This window comes from Hemiscyllium ocellatum, chromosome 29, assembly GCF_020745735.1.
Source record: "Hemiscyllium ocellatum isolate sHemOce1 chromosome 29, sHemOce1.pat.X.cur, whole genome shotgun sequence".
Taxonomy (NCBI): domain Eukaryota; kingdom Metazoa; phylum Chordata; class Chondrichthyes; order Orectolobiformes; family Hemiscylliidae; genus Hemiscyllium; species Hemiscyllium ocellatum.
The window spans coordinates 43,888,462-43,908,365 of NC_083429.1; the positions used below are offsets into that span (position 1 = coordinate 43,888,462).

Consider the following 19,904-nt stretch of genomic DNA (forward strand, 5'->3'; position numbering starts at 1 on the left):
GTCCAGAACTAGGGGGCATAGGTTTAGAGAGTGGGGGAAAGATATAAAAGAGACCTAAGGGGCAACTTTTTCACGCAGAGGATGGTACGTGTATGGAATGAGCTGTGGTGGAGGCTGGGACAATTGCAACATTTAAGAGGCATTTGGATGGGTATATGAATAGGAAGGGTTTGGAGGGATATGGGCCCGGTGCTGGCAGGTGGGACTAGATTGGGTTGAGATATCTGGTCGGCATGGACGGGTTGGATCGAAGGGTCTGTTTCCATGCTATACATCTCTATGACTCTAAAAGGTACAATTATGCATTTTTCCCAGTAAAAGCAAACTCCAATGTATACAACAAGAGTTGAAGTTTGAGTTGAGTGGCCCTTCTTAGTGTGTTTGTTTGTTTTTCTCACTCAAAGTGCAGAATATCAAATCTATTAGTTTAGAAAACTTTTTAAAGTTTATTTGCTTCAGGGATGTGTGCATCACTGGTTAGGCCAACAGTGATTGCACACCTGTAGTCACTAGAAACAACTGAAACAAGACCAGTTGTTTGTATATTTCATTTTCAACATATTATTTAAGACAAAATAATGAAGAAAAGTAATTTAAGTTTTGTACACAATGAGATGAACAAAAACTTTGGCTGTAGAAAATGTGACTGTGGGGTTTTTCTTTGCAGTAGTTCAATTTTATACCGTGTATGGAATCCTCTTAATCTGATTCTTAGAATTGTTAGTGCTATCACTAAAATTGCACAAACATATAATCATTTTGCCTGTACAGTGGTCATATTAACACCACACAAAATACCAAAGTGATTGAAATACTACAGTAATGTGCAAAAAGTATCATGTTCAGGAATACCAAGAATCCTGTTCTCACCTCTGTACTTCATGTTTGTATCGGAATACTTCCCGTCCAGATCGAGAAACATCTTGCCGAACCTCTGCAAGAGCTGCAGCAGCTGTTTGCACCATGGCAGTAGCAGAAAGTGGCCTATGATTGTCAGAAGAGATTGTAGACTTGTTCCTCAAGGGTACTGTGGACCACTGGCTGGCAGATCTAACACCAGATGGTTTGAAGTGAGCTGCCAATGCTAGAATCAGTCTCATTATGCATTTCAGGTTCCCTTCAACGATATCTTGGCAAGAAAAACAACATGTTTATTTCCAATTTTCCTTTATTTGTTCTTCGCTTCTCATAACTTTTTTTAAATCAATTGCAAGTGATTCAGCAACAAGATCCATTTGGAAACTGAAAGCAATATTGGAACAATACAAATGATTTATGCAAGTCGTTGATGCTACAAAATCATACTTGTCACTGTTAACTGTCAATCATCCCCAAAGTCAGAGAAGGAAGGGCAATTTTCATAGAAAAAGGAATGCAAAGTATGATTTCCATATTGCATGACAAAGTTGATTGTAACAAAAATAGAATAGAATGTAACAGGCTGAAGGAGCTGAATGGCCTTCTCCTCTTCCTATAAAAATAGAATTTGACTTAATCAATTCCCTGAAATAGGACCATCTCTCTCTGATACACCTTGTGGCTTTCTAAAAAAAAACTTTAAAATTGCCATGTTAAAGCAACAGTTTGTTATTGTAGACTCACCTCGAGCAGAGGTCTGGTGCATACGGATCTTTTTAGAGGTTATGAACTGCAGCACTTTCTCAACATTTTCTTTCATTTCCTGATGGCTGGTAGGGTTGAAGTAAATGTCACTGAGTTGCTCACCAGCTTCATAAGGGAGCAACAGAAAACAAGTGATTACAGACAGATAGTGGTTTTAGAAAGTACACACACACACTTTCCTACTGCAAATGTTTCAAACTACAGATATAACATGTTGTTCCACAATTCTGTTCAACAAAAGATGTCACCGCCTGCTGTCCTCAAAGATGTCAACAGACATCAATTCACAGCAAGAAAATGTATCATGTTTATGATGTTATCTGCACTGAATAATAATTTTAATTGTTTAATTTTCTTTCTTAGATGTTTAATTTACTCATGTACTGCAATTACATTTTTGAATGATGCCTAACTCTAAAGCTAGCTTCTTTCATTAGCTTCAATATTAAACATTCTTCCCACACGACAAAGCCAGTATTTTCAGAGGTTCAAAATTACATCCACCATATTATTTCTTTCTAACCTTCTTTATTCTCATAGACATGCATACCCAGCACTGAACTTGTGATTGAGAACTCAATCAATATGAAGCTAATTTGGATTCTGTCCAAGTCACTGCCCAGGAGGCAACATCGGACTTTGACGTAACCTCTGACAATACCTCATCTGATATTTGTAATTGATCTACACAAAATACTTTGTGCATTCACTTTTTCTGTAGCATAACTATAAATGTTCCAAAAAGCCTAACATATGATGTCATAAAACTAAATATCCTTGCATTGGTAGATAAAAACTGATAAATATTCTAAATCCCTTAACCTGTGGGATCTGAATTAAAATATGAACTAAATATTAGACACATATGTATATAGCTTACATATACTAACCTACAATCTCAACCAGATGGGTCAGCACCACGCCATCACACAAATCTTGCCGCAAATCCTGTACAGGTTTCAATCCAGGCTTTTTCTTTAACTGGGAGTTTACCCATACCACATAGGACTGCAGCTGTTGCTGTGATACAAGAATTAAAATATTTAATTTCTTACTCAAGATTGCCAATTCAAAGATCAAAGCTTTAGTTTGATATTTTCATTGTTAAAAAGTAAGACCAAATCACCATAATCACCAAATTAGCACAAGATCACTAACTGCTCACAGATTACAGAGAGATGACTGACGGCACTTTAACTTGTGGGTCACCACACCTAAAGGAAGGGGGACAATTGAAAAGGAGAGTCCTTTGCCGTAACCTCAGCCAGTGCGTGAATTTAACCCATGCTGCTCACATCACTCTACGTTGCAAACCGACCGTCTAGCCAATTGAGCCTCTACGTACAGGATGACTAAGAAATGGATGTGATTCTACTTAAACAATTCAAATGATTATTCTTTTTGTATTTTCACACTCTTCCCTAGAAAAGAATAGTGGAAAGTACTGGAATGATTCACTGCTTGACTAACAGTCTGATAGGTTATTTTGAGAAGGCTCCTGTGGTCCTAACCATCCTGTGGTCCTAACCAAGTCAGTAATTAGCCCTACATAGTGGGCAGCCACTATCCATATTCAGAGAGAGTATCCCACTGGGTAAAAATCCAGAAGAACTGAGCAGCAGTTTCATCCTACACTGAACAAGACTGCCTACAAATTTGAACCTGAATCTTTTGCCTCCCACTCCACCAAAGACTTGCTTCTTTTTGTGTAAAGGAAGCTAATCACCTCAAAGCTGTGGTAAAGTAACAATAATCTTAGAGTTAAAGAAAATTTGGTGCCACCTGAATAAATCTCTCTGCAATGTTAAACAAGTAATAACACTGCAGAGCCATTATTACAGTAATAAAAATTAATCCAATTACAATCCTGCAGAAATAAATAGTAAAGTCAATTACACATTATACTTTCACCTTTGAGTCCTAGATTTTATTCTGGCATTTAAGTATTCAGATGAAAAAGTTGCTAAGAGTAGTAGTACAAAATGAAATATTATGTAGTTTCAACCAAATTCCATGCAGACAAATTTACGTTTGTGCAAAGTACTGTTCTTGTTCCACAACACTAACATTCTGGGTTTCATTAATATGAAGTTCACAAATATTTGAATAAAATAAAAGTTAAAATGGTGACAACTGATGTGAAGGATCAGAAAAGCCTAACAGCTTAATGTTAGGAAATCATATAGTCAATATGACCATTACTAACATAGTGGTGTTCTTCATTTTGACTTATTACATTAATTAGCAACAGTATGCTATGAAATTTAACAATTCCATTTGTGGAAATTGCAAAAGAAAAATATTGATGAAAATACTAAAAGCCAACAGCACAATGAATCATCATCGGTCTCCAGAAGCATGTTTGATATCCTTTGAGGGAACAGAGATCTACTCCCAGAGGACACTTCCAGATGAGTCACCGTAGCTAGTGTTTCACTTAAGAAAAATATGTTAATACAATTGCTTGTAGTGAACCAAAAGAAGTTGTACAGCATTCTATTCAAAAGCTCAGTAAACTAAATGATCAAGCTGGTTATCTATCGGGTACTTTCTGACCATCTCTGTCAATGATAACTGGGTATATGGCTTTTATCATTAAATTTTAATGCAGCATGAGCAGAAGCAGAGCAGATTCAAATGGCATGATTGAAAGAGAGGAGGACCTGGAAACAAATATTAGCACCAGCACCTATCATTTGTGGGGAGGCCTACATGACATAACAAGCTACAAAGTAAAATCAAACAGAATCATGGGCAACAGTATATCCCTACCCAACGAACTCAATGCATTCTACATTCGCTTTGAACAGAAGGTCAGTGACATGATGTCATCTGTCCCAATAGCCTTGGATGCACATATACCCATGGTCACCGTCACAGACATTAGATCACTGAAAGCAACTTTTCCAGATGGAGTCCCCAGCTGTGCACTCAGATCCTGTGCAGACCAGCTGCAGGAGTATTCGCAGTCATTTTAACCTCTCCTTATTGCGATCTGAAGTCCTCACCTGCTTCAAGATGGCTATCATCATCCTGGCGCCAAAGAAAAGTCGTGTAGTGTTTCTCAATAACTGTTATCTGGTGCCTCTGATCCCTATCATCATGAAGTGCTTCAAGAGGTTAGTCATGGCTCACAACAAATCTAGGCTCCCAGTCTGCCTTGATTGTTTGCAATTTGCCTACTGGCATAAAAAGGTCCACAGTAGATGTCATCTCTCAGGCCCTATACTCATTCCTGGAACATATGGATAACAAGGATACCTATGTCAGGCTCCTGCTTATTGATTACAGCCTTTAAACATCATAAATCCAAACAAACTCATCTCTGAACTCAGACACCTACGTCTTGGCTCCCTTCTCTGTAACTGAATCCTCGAATTCCTGATCCCTAAACCTCAGTCAGTAAGACTAGACAACAATACCTCCTCCACCAAAATGCTCAACACCAGTGTTCTACAGGTTACGTACTCAGCCTCCTACTATACTCCTGATACACTCATGTCTGTGTCAGCAAATTCCACTTCAACTTCATTTACAAGTTTGCAAATGATACCACCATTATATGGTAAGTATCAAGCAACAATGAGACAGAATTCAGGAAAGAGATAGGGGCTTAGGGGCATGGTGTAAAGACAACAATTTCTCCATCAAAGTCAAAGTCAACAAAATAAAGGAGCTGATCATTAACTTCAGGAAATAGAGTGGAGGGCACATCCCTGTCTGCATCAATGGTGCTGGTTGAGAGCATTAAGTTCCTGGGAGTGATTATCATGAACAACCTGTCCGGTCCACCTATGTCGACACAATGATCAAGAAAGCACAACAATGTCTCTCCTTCCTCAGAAGACTAAGGAAATTCAGCATGTCCTCAAGGATTCTTAACAGTTTTTATAGAATGCTTTCTGTGGTGCACCTATCTGGACACTGCTCTTCCCAAGACCACAAGAAACTACACAGGGTCGCAAACACAGCCCTGTCCATCAAGCAAACCAGCTTCCCATCCACTGACTCAAGAAAGCAACCAACATAATCAAAGGCCCATCCCACCCTAGTTATTCTCTCTTCCACTGGGAAGAAGATATATAAGTGTTTTATACACACACACACACAAATAGATTGAAGAACAACTTCAAAAGGGAAAGTATATGTGCTAACACCAAGTTTGTGGATGATGCAAAAATAAGTAAGAAGGCAAATGATGAAAGTGAATCCAGGAGTCTGCAAACAATATAGACAGGTTAAGTGAATGGGCAAAAGAATTGGCAGATGGAATATCACATGGGAAATGTGAGATTTTTCAGCATGGCAGAAACAACAGAGAAGCTGAATATTATTCAAATGGAGAAATTCTGCAGAAAGCTGCAGTAGAGGGATATTTGGAAGTCCTCATGTAAAGATTTATAAAGTTAACATACAAGTTCAGCAGGCTTTGATGCGGTAAATGTAATGTTGGCCTTCATTTCAAATTTTGCTAAAACTACTTGTTAGATCACACCTGAAATACTAGGAACTGTTTTGGACACTTAACTGAGAAAAGATATACTGGGTGTTGAAAGTAGAAAAGGTTTACTAGGTTATTCCTGGATATGGAGGGATTGTTGAATGAGAAAAGGTTAAATAGTTGAAGCCTGTGCTCAATGGAGTTGAGAACAATGAGAGACAACATTTTTTAAACTTACAAGATTCTTAGAGGGCTTGACAGGGCAAATGCAAAGAGGTCGTTTCTCCTTGTGTGAATGTCCAGAACCAGAGGACATAATTTCAGAGTGATGGGTCAGCCAGTTAGGATGGAGAGGAGGAGGAATTTCTTCTTCAAAACGGTAGTCAGTCTATGAAATTCTTTACCATAGAGGGCTGTAGAGGTTAGATCATCAAATATATTCAGAACTGAGAGAGAAAGACTTTTTAATCAGCAAGGGAATCAAGTGTTACAGGGAATTGACAAGAAAATAGAATTGAGGATTATCAGATCAGCCATGATATCACTGAACAGTAGAGCATTCAATGAGAGTGGCCTCCTTCTGTTCCTATGTCTAATGAGCATATAGATTTAAACAAGTTAAATTAAAGTTACAGTAAGTAATTTAAAAGTAGCATTAAAATATGGAAAGGCAAGTGGGACAAGCAGAATACCTTATAATTGCAATACAGCCAACACATGTTTAAAAGTTTGCACTTTAGAAACAGTGTCCACAATTTGTTTATATTATAACGAATTCACATTAACAAAACATGCATTATAGCAAAATGACCTGTAGTGAGCGAGGAAAGGAGAAAACATTAAATCTAAATCAGGATTTTGCTGCATGTATGTGACTGCGCACAGCATAGTTAATAATACTGGGGAGTTACAAGCACAAATTCCTATGTGGGTCTATGATATTATGGTGATATCAGACAATGGCTCAAGGAAGGGCAGATCTAAGTATTAAGTATTTGAAGCTACACTTGGGGCACAGTGATCATTGTGTCATACATTTCGGATGAATGCAGAAAAGGATATTGGTCAACCAGAGTACGAATAATCAACTGGCGGAGAACTGACTTCAATGGGACAAGAGCAAAGCTCGACCAGAATCAAAGGTTGATTGGGAAAACAGCAGCTGAACAATCAGCTACCTCCAAAAAGGAAATGGTTTGGGCACAGTCAAGCTATATTACATCAAATATGATGGATGAACAATCCACAGTTCCCTGATGACAAAGGAGGTAATGTTCTCTTTGTACAGTGGTCGCAGATTTTAAGTTTACTTCTGGGTTTTCAGTTGAGGAAAACCAGTTGCACAACAAGCTGCTCAGCTCATGTCTCCTGAAACACCTTTTACTATGAGATTATTCTTTTGTAAGGATGTCTGAATAGAATTCTCTATGTTGCATTTCCTGAGCAACCAGGGATTGCCAAAAACTCAGACAACTGCACATGATTAATAACTTTGCCACACATGCAAAAACACCACATTTATAGTCTTCGGCACATTCTACACTTTACCGTTTTAAAAAAAACCTGAATGAATATCACAGAATACCTATAGTGCAGATAGAGCCATTTGGCCTATTGAGTCTGCACCAACCTTCCAAAAAAACACCCCACCTAGACGCACCGTCTGCACCCTATCCACGTAACCCTGCATTAACAATGGCTAATCCACCTGGCCTGGACATCCCTGTACACTACAGGGTAATTCAGTATGACCAAGTCACCTAACCTGCATATTTTTGGACTGTGGGAGGAAACCAGGGCACCCAATGGCATCCCATGCAGACATGGGGAGAACATGCAAACTCCACACACAGGTATCCAAGGTAAGAATCGAACTCAGGCCCCTGGCACTGTGTAGCAGCAGTTCTAACCACATGCCATCATGCTGTCCCTTGGCCACCACTGGTTAGGAAGTTTTGCTTTTACAGTAAATCTCTAAAGAGGTGAAGAGGTTTTGGTTTACAAGGAGAAACATTTATATTTTCATATTACAAATTGTGCATTTTAACAAATTCTGCATCTGTACTGCATGTGCTTCGGTTTAAAATCAAACTATTTGGACATGTTATGAAACACTTCTGTGGCCATTACAGTCTGCTGTTGAATCCAGATCTTCTGGCACAGAGGTAGGGACATTACCATTGCATCATAAGACTCAAGCTCTGTTTTATAACGAATCAATAATTTTGATTTCATGAGAAATCTAGTTTATTAAAATTCTATGTCTAATGTAGAAAAAGCATACAGTTTGCCATGTTGGGATTTATTTAATATTTTTATTTAATGTCATGACCCAAGGTGCATTGGGATAGGACAACAGTACATTGCTCCCACCTTCGCCATCTCAGTGTATTATATTCAAATTTTATTTCACATACCATGATGGATTAGAGAATGCAATTCCTCATGTGTAGCCATTGCCAGCAAATTTAGATGAAACATCAGTACTTTGGATTAGTTTCCACATAAAACAATGATCTATGAGTCACCCTTGTTCTGAAAAAAACCAACAAATGTCCTTATAGTAAAAACATGTGTGTCCAGTATGAGATTTTGAAATGGGTTTTCGTAGCACTGCGCATGAATTAGTAGTTCATGTTGAGTATAACTTCCTTCATTTGACAGCTGCCAGCATTCTTGGATTCAGTCCACCTCGGTAACTGCGAAAAATTCATGCTAAGCAACAAGAGTTTACCACAGCTGCAGGGGTGCCCTTGTTCACCCCCAGCTCCCATACAATATTACTAAGCAGACAGAGGATCCCCAGCCTAGTGCCTCAGAGAGAAATATGATAGCTGCACTATTCATATTAAATTGCACCATTAAGACAGTCTGGCTGACCTTAGGGTTACTGATATAGCTTGCTGCCTCTTGTTTGAATCAATAAAGGGATTTGTTTCCATTAGTATGTACAAAGTTTGTCATTATAGGTATCATTTTTACTGGAACCATCTATTGCAAACAATTCTCAAGTTTGAAGTTCTCACCCAGTTTAAGCGCCTTCATGGTTTTTCCTTTCTCACTTCTAAGTTACTCAAGCACTACATCATGCCCCTTTGAAGAAACCTTATACACATTTCCTCTCCAGTTAGCGTCAACACTCTGAAACATTCTGGAATTCGCTCCATAAAATGATTTTCCCCACTACCTTCCTCATTTTCTTTACAATCCTCTCTAAAATGCATCTCTGAATATCCATTATGTTTACATTTTGACTGTGAAGCACCATGGTTCATCTTACATAATACTAAAGGGACAATACTACTTTGAATACGTGAATGTATCCAAAGAGATGCACTCAATTCAATTTTAATTAAATCTGGATACTCAACGGTGGAAAATAAATTATTATCTGTTTGCTTTCTAACAACATTAGTTGTTCCCCAATGTCTGTTATTTTAAACTCATATCTGGAAAATTTATAAAGCTTATAAATCATTTGCATCCTGGAGTTCTTAAAAATAATTATATTTGTCTCTTTCATTAACTATGTGTTTGCAGCATCTCTACTTTAGTTAAAATCCACAGGCAAAAAAGTACTGATCAGCTATACAAAGCGGGCTCCCATTCTGATTATTGACACATGTTGGAACATGTCAACCTTAGTAGTCATGCCTCTGCAGATAAGTAACCTGCTGACGTTCACAATCTAGGTTCAGATATGCAAATGTGTATTGTGTTGAGGTAGCAGAGCAAATCATTTCATAGAGTCAAAGAGATGTACAGCATGGAAACAGACCCTTCAGTCCAACCTGTCCACGCCAACCAGATATCCCAACCTAATCTAGTCCCACCGCCCAGCACCTGGCCCATATCCCTCCAAACCCTTCCTATTCATATACCCATCCAAATGCCTCTGAAATGGTGCAATTGTACCAGCCTCCACCACATCTTCTGGCAGCTCATTCCTTACACATACCACCCTCTGCGTGAAAAAGTTGCCCCTTAGGTCTCTTTTATATCTTTCCCCTCTCACCCTAAACCTATGCCCTCTAGTTCTGGACTCCTTGATCCCAGGGAAAAGACTTTGTCTATTTATCCTGTCCATTCTGAATGTTCTAGAGCATTGCTGTAGCAAGAGAAGCTGTGAAAAAAAAATTGGAGCAGTAACAATTTTATGAAGTCGACTAGGTGCTTAAAAAAAAGAGGACTGAACAAGAATAATTACAGGAACAAATGATTAAATACTCCACGGAGTACTATGGTTACAAAGTTTCAAGAACACGAATTGCCATCTATGACATGTGATTGGTTATGGTTGAATAATAGAAAGTGAAAGTGAGGGCTGCAGATGTTGGGGGGTCAGAGTCGAAAAAAAGTGTGGCACAGGAAAAGCACAGCAGGTCAGACTGCATCCGAGGAGCAGGAAATGAAGGGCTTATACCCGAAACATCAATGCTCCTGCTCCTCAGATGCTACGTGATCTACCGTGCTTTTCGTGCGCCACACTTTTTGCTCATAATTGAATGATGCAGATAACATCAAAACCTTAGAGATTCAGCTCATTTAAACTTTACAGATCATTGAGAAGTTTATAGACATATATCTTTGATAATTCTAGTTGTATGTTTTCAGAGCATTTCATACATTGGATTTAATTTGAATGGTACTCTGCTGGAAGGAACTGTCTTCCTTATATCATGCAATCGCAGATGACAGGCTTTTGTATTGCAGCATCAATGTTTCTTGTTAAATCTAATTCTATATTTTGCAAATACCTGATTTTTGTGTTTGTCCTTAACACAAATAAAGGCATACTTCAAAACAGGCTTCACATTTTGCACATTGCTCATGTAAAGAAAGACACATCTGTGATTTTTTTCATAGGAAGGCAAAACAGTGGAAGTCGACCCATAGAGAAAAATGGATAAAGTTGAAAGAAGACAAGTTAAGACCAAACAAATTAAGCTTTTAAGAGATCGTTGAAAAGGATGGATAGAAGTGGCAAAACAGAGGGATCTTATGAGAAAAGTATCGTTGGGTAAAGGTAGAATGGCTAAAAAGAAAACAGTAGTTGGGAATAAGAGGACACAGCAAGTCAGAAAACTGGAATGCACATGTGGGACATGGGCTTTTTTTCTTGAAAGGATTCCTTGTTTTACCATGTGTCACGCTACATCACATTGTGCAATTGGAAGCAATAAATGCAAAACCCTATGGTAAACTGTAGTGCCCAAGTAGCTGCTTATGTTACACACTATAAAACGAACATTGCTATCGTGTAAAATAACAAGTGTATAGACTAATTAGTCCGTTTTCTTTTGAAATTCTGAAATGCATTTGCAGTCATTCTACAGGATAATGTTTTCATACAGATACAGAAAAGTGGAAAGTGATAGGAAAACTGAAAAGGCATTGCACTACAAAACAAGAAAGGAATCAATACTACATATTGAAAGTTGCTGACCATGCGCATCTGTCTTCTGATCATTTCTCACTAGCTATAAAAGGTCACAAATCATATGAACTTGCCAAATAACATTCTGAAACTTAAGGGTATGTTTGTGGTTTAATTAGATCTAACTGAATATCATTTTCAGTGAAATGGTCTAGTATAGTGCAATACAGCCACAGGAAACACCACACCTAAGTCCAGTCCTAAACTCGGACAACATTCACATGATAAACGTCAGCATTCAGGAAGGAGAATCCTGGCCAAAGTTCTGTGGAACACTTAATGCTTTTATAGCTAAAATTTACTGTTTAAGCTACACATTTCAAGGATAAATACTGGGACCTTCCTATTGCATATAACCCAAATTACATAATATATTGTTTCTTTTTATTGTAATGTTAAGATTACACCAATATTTGCTTAACATGGAAGGTTTAGTCCACTGCATGACCACAGAATTCTAAATATTGTTTGGGCGATAGGTAGCAATTGTTGGTAAAGAGGAAAACATATAAACGTTAAAAATCAAATGAAACATGTTGCAAATAAGTTAACATATGAAAAGATATTGATCCATATTGGTTATAAACATTCAAGACTTGACAAAAACTGACAAAGGTAACCTCAAATGTTCACATGCTTGTTCTCTTTTGGAGGTACTGTACATCTATTTGTTTTATTTGAACTTATTCCTTTCACTTGGTCAACCTTTTTTTTAACATGAAACACTTAATTGGAAAAGGATCTGTTTGTAGACACCAGTATACCAACGGTGATTGCCAACAATGCATACATTTCTGATGAAGGGCTTAGGCCCGAAACGTCGAATTTCCTGTTCCTTGGATGCTGCTTGACTTGCTGCGCTTTAACCAGCAACACATTTTCAACAATGCATACACACTGCTAATTATTATGCAGAATATAAAGCCAATTTTCCAAACTGAAAATAAAAAGCTTTAACAGTTTATTTCTATCTCATGATATACCATTTCATTAAAACTGTATTAACTAATATTTACAAATATTTATGACGATATTTGAGAGATATTATCTGTGATGCACGCGTTTGTTGGTCTCAACAAGAGCAGCCATTTGGAAAATACACATTCTGAATTAACAGCATTTTATTATTCCTTTGTGACTTTAAATTTCAATATCTTTGGACATATTAGTATTGATATCAACAACATTATGTTTCTTTGCATTATGCTGTATTTATGTTTATAATATTTCACAATGACTTCATAAACAATCATATTATGATGATATAGATCTACTGAATTCACTTCCTCCTCCAAACGTAATAATTTCAGCAGCACAGGAAGCTATTTGGTACATTGTAATTGTTTTGGCCCCTTGAAGGAGCAATTCACCAACTCAACAACAACAAACACACTCATTCCCAACTTTTTCTTTGTAACACTAAAGAGTTTTTCCTTTCAGATAACAATCTAATTCCGTTCTAAAAGCCTTGAACAAAGCTGCTTCCACTGGACTTTCCAGCCACAGATTATTCATGTTACTACTGGAGTAAACTTAAATAACTCAAAAAGTAAAGTTGTCAGTTTGATAGCACACAATCCATCGATCTTCATTGTGCAGAAGAGGAAAAAATAGTAACCATTGATGGTTCTTATGTACCTCATAGCTGATTGATGAGCAGCAAATGGTGCAATGCAACAAGATTGCATGTCCATTAAAAAGTAGTCTTTAGCATCTAAACACAGCAACAGATTGAGACATTATTACTGCCTTTAAACCACCTGGTAATCCAGTATTGTAAATTTTCTATTTTTAAAACAAAATCAGAAATTTTGTGCACAAAGTGAAGTACAGTAGGAAATGGAACAGTTTTTATATTTCAAGATCAATAGTTAGCATGACGCATTCCTAAACCAAATGCAACATGGTTAAACTAGGTCCAATTTTCACTCGAAGTGCATCAGTTAGAAAGCTGCAAAATAGGATTCTCTTTACCCTGATCCAATAAATAATTTTACTCCAGCCCAAAGAAAACCTTTTTTTTTGTCAAATTGATATTTTTTATGTCCCACATCTCATGTTTCTTCCTTAGTGAGTTCACTTTATTGCCTTCTAATTGATGCCACATGGAAGTGAGCTTAGCCTTCCAAAATAAATTCCAAAATAGCCAACAGATAAAAGGATATTGTAATCACATTGATCCAAATTATACTGAATTTAGATTTCAAAGTCATAAGGTTTGTACATAATATCACCATACTCTATTCTCAACTCTACATCAACAAATAATGTCCAAGTGGAACATTTTACTCGCCTTATGATGTTCCATTAAACGCTCTGACTGCAATATGCACTGAATCCTTCAATTAGAAGCTGACCTCAAATTTTCCTTATATTGCTGTATTGCAGCAGTCACAATCCCTAGTTCTTCTCAGACTACTCAGCTGTGTACCTGTAGTTTGCTTGGAAGGAATTGATGACAGCAATTTTTAAAGTTAAAGATAAGGTAAGAAAAAAAATGAAGTACAGCAATTACAAAACAATGGTTGGAAATACATTATTTTTAAGATGTTGGTTCCTTTATGGTTTAAAACTGTGATGAAGAGGAATTTATTTTCTGCAAGTCCTGAACCTTTAGAATTTTCTACTTCAGAGAGCAATGGAGGCTGAGTCATTGAATATTTTCAAAGCTGAAGGAAGCAGATTTTTGAACATATGGGAGTCAAAGGTTTTGGGGGTCAGACAAAGTGAAGTCAAGGCCTAGATCAGATCAGCTACCATCCAATTGAATTACAGAATAGTCTCAAGGAGCAGTATAGCCTACTCATATTTCCTTTGTTCTTATCTTGCATTTAAAACAATCAAAACCAATTCAATTAAATATTTCTCAATTATTCCATTCTACCTGTAGCACTACATGCAGAGTTCAAATAAATGATTGCAAATTGACAAGGTGATGAAAATAATTACAATTTTCTTACTTCAAGCATAGATGTGGAATTCTTTGCACAGCATTAAGTACATTACAAATCAGTGTCCTTATGTCTCAAATTATTGTACAGCAGTGTTTCAGAACATTTACTGACTAGGAGTTCATAATTAATGAGTGCTACATAGTGAACTCAGCATATCACATCAATGTTAACTGTGAAAAAGTTAATTATTTGGACTGAATATGTTGAATTCACACTGAATAACATTATTGAATCATAAAAAGCAATAATATTTGTTACACCACCAGTTAACTTGCTGTAGTAGTGAGCAATGTGGTGTTACTGAGCAAAATCTATGAGGCTATTCTTGCTCGCCTTAACATAGAACATAGAACAATACAGCACAGAACAGACCCTTCGGCCCACGATGTTGTGCCGAACATTTGTCCTAGCTTAAGCACCTATTCAATTGTCGCTTAAAGGTCACCAATGATTCTGACTCTACTACTCCCACAGGCAGCGCATTCCATGCCCCCACCACTCTCTGGGTAAAGAACCTACCTCTGACATCCCCCCTATATCTTCCACCCTTCACCTTAAATTTATGTCCCCTTGTAACACTCTGATACACTCTAAATTAGTTCCAACTACTGACATTGCACATTCTTAAGCAATATCACTGTAAAAACCGATATTAATAATTAAGTATCTGAAATAATACATATTAAAGGTATTAACTCTACTTCAAAACTTCCATATATGAATTTTTTAAAAAACTACATGGCTTTAGGGGAAGGATCAGGGAGTGAGATTAATTGGATAACTGTCAAAGAGTTAACACAGGTACAAGAGGCTGAGTGGCCACCTTCATAATTTCAGTTTGAGGGCCATGGAAGTAAAGTAGTGCATTCCTTAACTCCCTCAATGAAGTCAGTATAAATTGGTGAGTGAACTTGTCATTTTGGTAACATACTGCTGTCTTTCTTTTTCTTGCTGTAAATATAACATGTGGTTGTCCTGACAGCTACAAAAAAATGGTGTAGTTAGGTAGACACAATTGCTTACAACAATAACATCTAATGGTTTTTATACTAGAGTTTTGCAGAGAAAAAAAAACTTGTGTTAATGACTGCTTTGAAGTTTTTAGTTGTACATAATGAGCTCACAAGGGACTTTTTGAAGTTGCAGTGTCAGAACATAGACACTTAATTACTTTTTAAACAATGCATCCATGAGTTGCATTTATATACACCACATATTGATAAAGATCAGGAGACAACTCACAAAATAGCATGCAAGTTGTAAACTTATGAAGCTCTGCTATTTAATCGCACATTTGAAAAGAAGCAAAAGAAGAATTCTACCCATATGAAAGGCCCAGATTCTACCCATAGGCAAATTTTAATCAGTAATACCATGCTTTTAGTTTATCGCCAAGCAGGATAGGATTCAAATGTAGAACAGTGACAGTTATTCTTATACTTTTAAAGTGAAATTGCTGAAAGTAATTTTATACTTTAATCTTAAGTGAAATTTTGGTTACAAATTTTTTGATCTTTGCAATTAATTTCATGATTCCTCTCATTGTAATACAAATCTAAAACCAAACTAATTAAAAAATATATACACAAATAATAACTTGATAATCCAACTTCTTTTTGCCTCCAATGGTCACCATCAAATACAGAAGATGCATACAAAGATCTAATTCTCCACAGCCTGATGTTATTAGCTGCTGAGAGCACCAACAAGTCAAGTTGAATCACTTAAAGGCAAAATCATGTGCAAGCAACTGCCGTGAGATAAAGCAACCCAAAGCCCTTCCAATACTGACTTACACCCCCACCCCAACAACCACTGCTTCAAAGCAAATAAAAAGCTATTGCTGTTTTTCTTGTTACGCACCTCCAATGGCTTTTGCTTCAAACTTAATTTTTCAGGAATTTCACTACTGCAGATGTAGGTTTTTGTTCCCAAATTAAAATTTAATAGTTTTAAACCATATATTCCCTTTTACTACTATGTTAAAAAAATAACTTGGGGGTTGGATCTCTGCTCAGCATGTGAACCAGCCCTATGACCTTATTACTTTCTGCATCTCAAGCAAAATAGGAAGGCAGTGTTGTAATAAGAGTTATGCTATCCACCAGTATTAGGTATGTTTCATGTTATTCAGTCTTAAAATATGGGCTGCAGAACAATACTTTAAATAAGCTTTAATTTCTGCCCAAAAGCCTTTGACACATTATATCCTTGAACATGAGTCAACTTAGAAAATCTAATTACAAATTAAAATTATTATTTTCTTTTGAATATTTCTTGATTAACTCCAAACAAAGTACTTCTTTGAAGTGATATAATTTGGGGAAAATATATTTGAATGCTCTGAAAAGATTTACTGACAAATATGGTAGCTATTTTGTGCATTACATTAATACTAACTTGACAAGCCAAACCTCACTTACTGTAATATTGTATTGAGTAAAATGTTCATGCATGTACAATAGGCTTAAGACAAAACATGAGTGCATTCAGACATATAGTTCATTTAATCAACTCCACATGGGACATTTAAATAATTAGAACCTAGAAGCCCTACACATCACAACAGCAAGAAGCTTTCTATTTCATGATAAAAGGCTTCTTCATCTTCCTAGTCTGAACATTCTATTCTGAACACATTACATCCCGCTGTACATTCTATGAGAAACAGCTGTTACGAGGTTAACTGACTAGCTTGAGGCCAACACATGCCCCAGTCATTACTTTCAGTATTATTTACCTCTGTGAATCCCTCTTGCAGAACATCCAGCAAATTTCCTTTGGCTAGGCAGGCAATCATTTTAATTAAAGTTCCAAGATCAAGCAGAAGATCGGGTGAAAAGAAATTCAGACCCTCAAATTGGGAGGATTTTGCCTTCCAAAACAACACGGTTAAGAGACTATGAGAAGGCAATTTCTTCCCATTCCATACATGCAAACTGTTACCTTCATGTTAAACAGAATGAGTATTAAAGACTGCAGAACAGAAGAGAGGGAACAGAATGAGCATGCTCAGCAGCCAACCAGTCATGTTTGAGAGGATAAGGCATGACAGAATTGTCATGACGACAGTTCGCCACAGGATGAGGGGGTGGGCACTGTCTAAAAATGCAACCTACAACAGATGGTGAGTTTTCAAGCAGTTTTCAAAAATCTTTTTGTTTTAGAATGACAATTTGAATCTAACAAAGCTTCTGCCTGCAACGTAAATTACTCACAACTGAAAAGAAATTAGTCATCTAAGTTGAAAATGTTTGAACTTGTGTAGAATACAGGGAACTGTCAGCTAATTTCAAACCATTAAAGTGACACAATCTAATTTTAATACATTAAGCCCCTGCACTAAAATGCATGAGTAGCTAAATGTACTTAGAATAGGTAATTATGTAGATAATTAAAAGTAGGTCATTGTATATATATTTTAAACTTTCCAAACAATCCAAAGGATAGTTCAAAAGGATTCAGAGCAATTTGCTTCCAAACAAAAAGGATTCTGAAAAGGTTAAGTCCAACATATGATCAGCAGTCTCTACCACAAGTAAGGTCTTGGGTAAATGGATTGCTTGCATGTTTGTGTGCTCCTTCCAATTTCTGGACTATGCTTCTGTGTTCGGAAGTGTTTTGATTTCTTTGGGCCTCACAAACTGCATTCTCCACTTTGGTAGATCAAAGTCAGGATCTCCCATAAGTCAGCAAGGATGGTTGACCTATTCAGGAATGCTATAAGAACATCCCTCAAGAAGTTCTTCTGTTCTCCGAGGAGTCTCCTGTCACAATCAAGTTCTGAGCAGAGCAGTTACATTGGGAATTTGGTGACGGGCACACAAATTACATGTCCAATATTGCAGAATTGATTTTGAGTGATGCTGGGTAAATTAGCTTTGGAGACAATGTTATTGCCACTGGATTTGGAGGATATTGCAAAGGCACCATTGGTTGTACAGCTCCAGTGTTTTGAGGTGCCTGCAAAGGTTGTTCAAGTCTTAGAGGCATTCAGAAGCACAGGCATCATTGCTGGCTGACAAACTATAATCTTACTCTCTCTTACATTTGTGATCCTGATGCTCAGAGTACTCTGTCAACAGAAAACTGAGCTGAAACCCTGGGTAAAAAATGAGGTCTGCAGATGCTGGAGATCACAGCTGCAAATGTGTTGCTGGTCAAAGCACAGCAGGCCAGGCAGCATCTCAGGAATAGAGAATTCGACGTTTCGAGCATAAGCCCTTCATCAGGAATAAGAGAGAGAGAGCCAAGCAGGCTAAGATAAAAGGTAGGGAGGAGGGACTAGGGGGAGGGGCGATGGAGGTGGGATAGGTGGAAGGAGGTCAAGGTGAGGGTGATAGGCCGGAGTGGGGTGGGGGCGGAGAGGTAACGTGGCTGAAGAGCTTCTGTGCAGAGGAGATGACCTGGGGGGTGCAGTGAGAGAGGGACTCACTGAAATCCTTGTAGAGGGAGGAAGAGAGCTTCTTCAAGGAAGCTGCTTTGCTGCTTTGACCAGCAACACATTTGCAGCTGAAACCCTGGGAGCCATTTTCCTTATTGTAATACTGCACCTCGCCTGCAAGAAAATACCCACATACTTAGAGACAATCTACAGAACAGACGTCAAACTGTTCAATCCATGCTACCTTCAATCAAAAACTGAAACCAATCCAACCTTAATCATAAAGGTTCATTGTACAGATGATGTCAGTGTGTGCTGTCACATAGAAACTGCATTCCAAGTCATTGACCTTCTCCAAAGCATTTGAAAAAGTGGACCTTTCCCAAAACACCCAGAAATCTTAAGGGTACATTTCTTTTTTCCATGTAGATGGTGAGATGAGGAAACAATTTGGCAAGTTTTCTTGGTAGTAAAGTCATCCCTTTATCACTATTTTACTATTTAATTTCAGGCCCAGTAGCCTGAATTCTAATCTTTCCTGCCACTGCATAGACTCTAATTCTAGTGTTGCAGCCTCTGAAAGCAGAAATTATGCATCAGAATGTCAATCTGCATCCAGGAAGCATTTGGCTCAGATGGAATGTTGCCCATGGGCAGCCTTCGTTTTTTGTTAATTTAACCTATTTTTGTAATCAATCTATTCAGAGATGCTATTACACACCTCTGGTCCAGAGGTAGAGTCACTACCATTGTGCCACAAGCAGCCTTCTTGACTAGCCACTAATTAAGGCCCTTAAGTAGCTACTCAATGATCACTTAAAGGTCTCAACGCAACATCTCCCCAAAGAAACCTACCCTCCCAAGCACTACCACTGTTTGGGATTAGAAAAAAAGTTAAAGAAAAATAACTCCCTTCCCACCTGGGAAGGAAGACAGCTGGCTTCCCAACTGTGAAAACAAGGTGACCTACTTTCCAGCCTTGAGGAAGACATGTAAAATTAGAGAATTCCTGTAAATATATATATTTTAAACTTCTGCCTGACACACTGACCCCGTGTGTCCTGT

The 19,904-nt window shown here is 37.6% G+C and overlaps 2 protein-coding genes across 5 annotated transcripts in view; one reads left to right on the plus strand and one right to left on the minus strand.

Annotated features, from left to right (window-relative positions):
• Positions 1–19,904, minus strand: part of LOC132829564 (dixin-like) — a 142,667-nt gene that overhangs the window by 88,091 nt on the left and 34,672 nt on the right. For 2 of the 4 annotated variants that reach the window (XM_060846809.1, XM_060846808.1), the window contains exons 1-4: positions 17,196–17,388; positions 2,514–2,643; positions 1,603–1,728; positions 871–1,129 (exon numbers count right to left, since the gene is read on the minus strand). In XM_060846809.1, coding sequence (XP_060702792.1) covers positions 871–1,129; positions 1,603–1,728; positions 2,514–2,643; positions 17,196–17,255 — 575 coding nt within the window. In that variant the 5' untranslated portion in view covers positions 17,256–17,388. Of the gene's footprint in view, positions 1–870; positions 1,130–1,602; positions 1,729–2,513; positions 2,644–17,195; positions 17,389–19,904 lie in introns of those variants that run through there. The other 2 variants (XM_060846810.1, XM_060846811.1) reach the window with 1 other exon arrangement.
• Positions 17,570–19,904, plus strand: part of cryabb (crystallin, alpha B, b) — a 117,504-nt gene continuing 115,169 nt past the window's right edge. Inside the window, exon 1 of the mRNA XM_060846813.1 lies at positions 17,570–17,582. Coding sequence (XP_060702796.1) covers positions 17,580–17,582 — 3 coding nt within the window. The 5' untranslated portion in view covers positions 17,570–17,579. The remainder of the gene's footprint in view (positions 17,583–19,904) is intronic.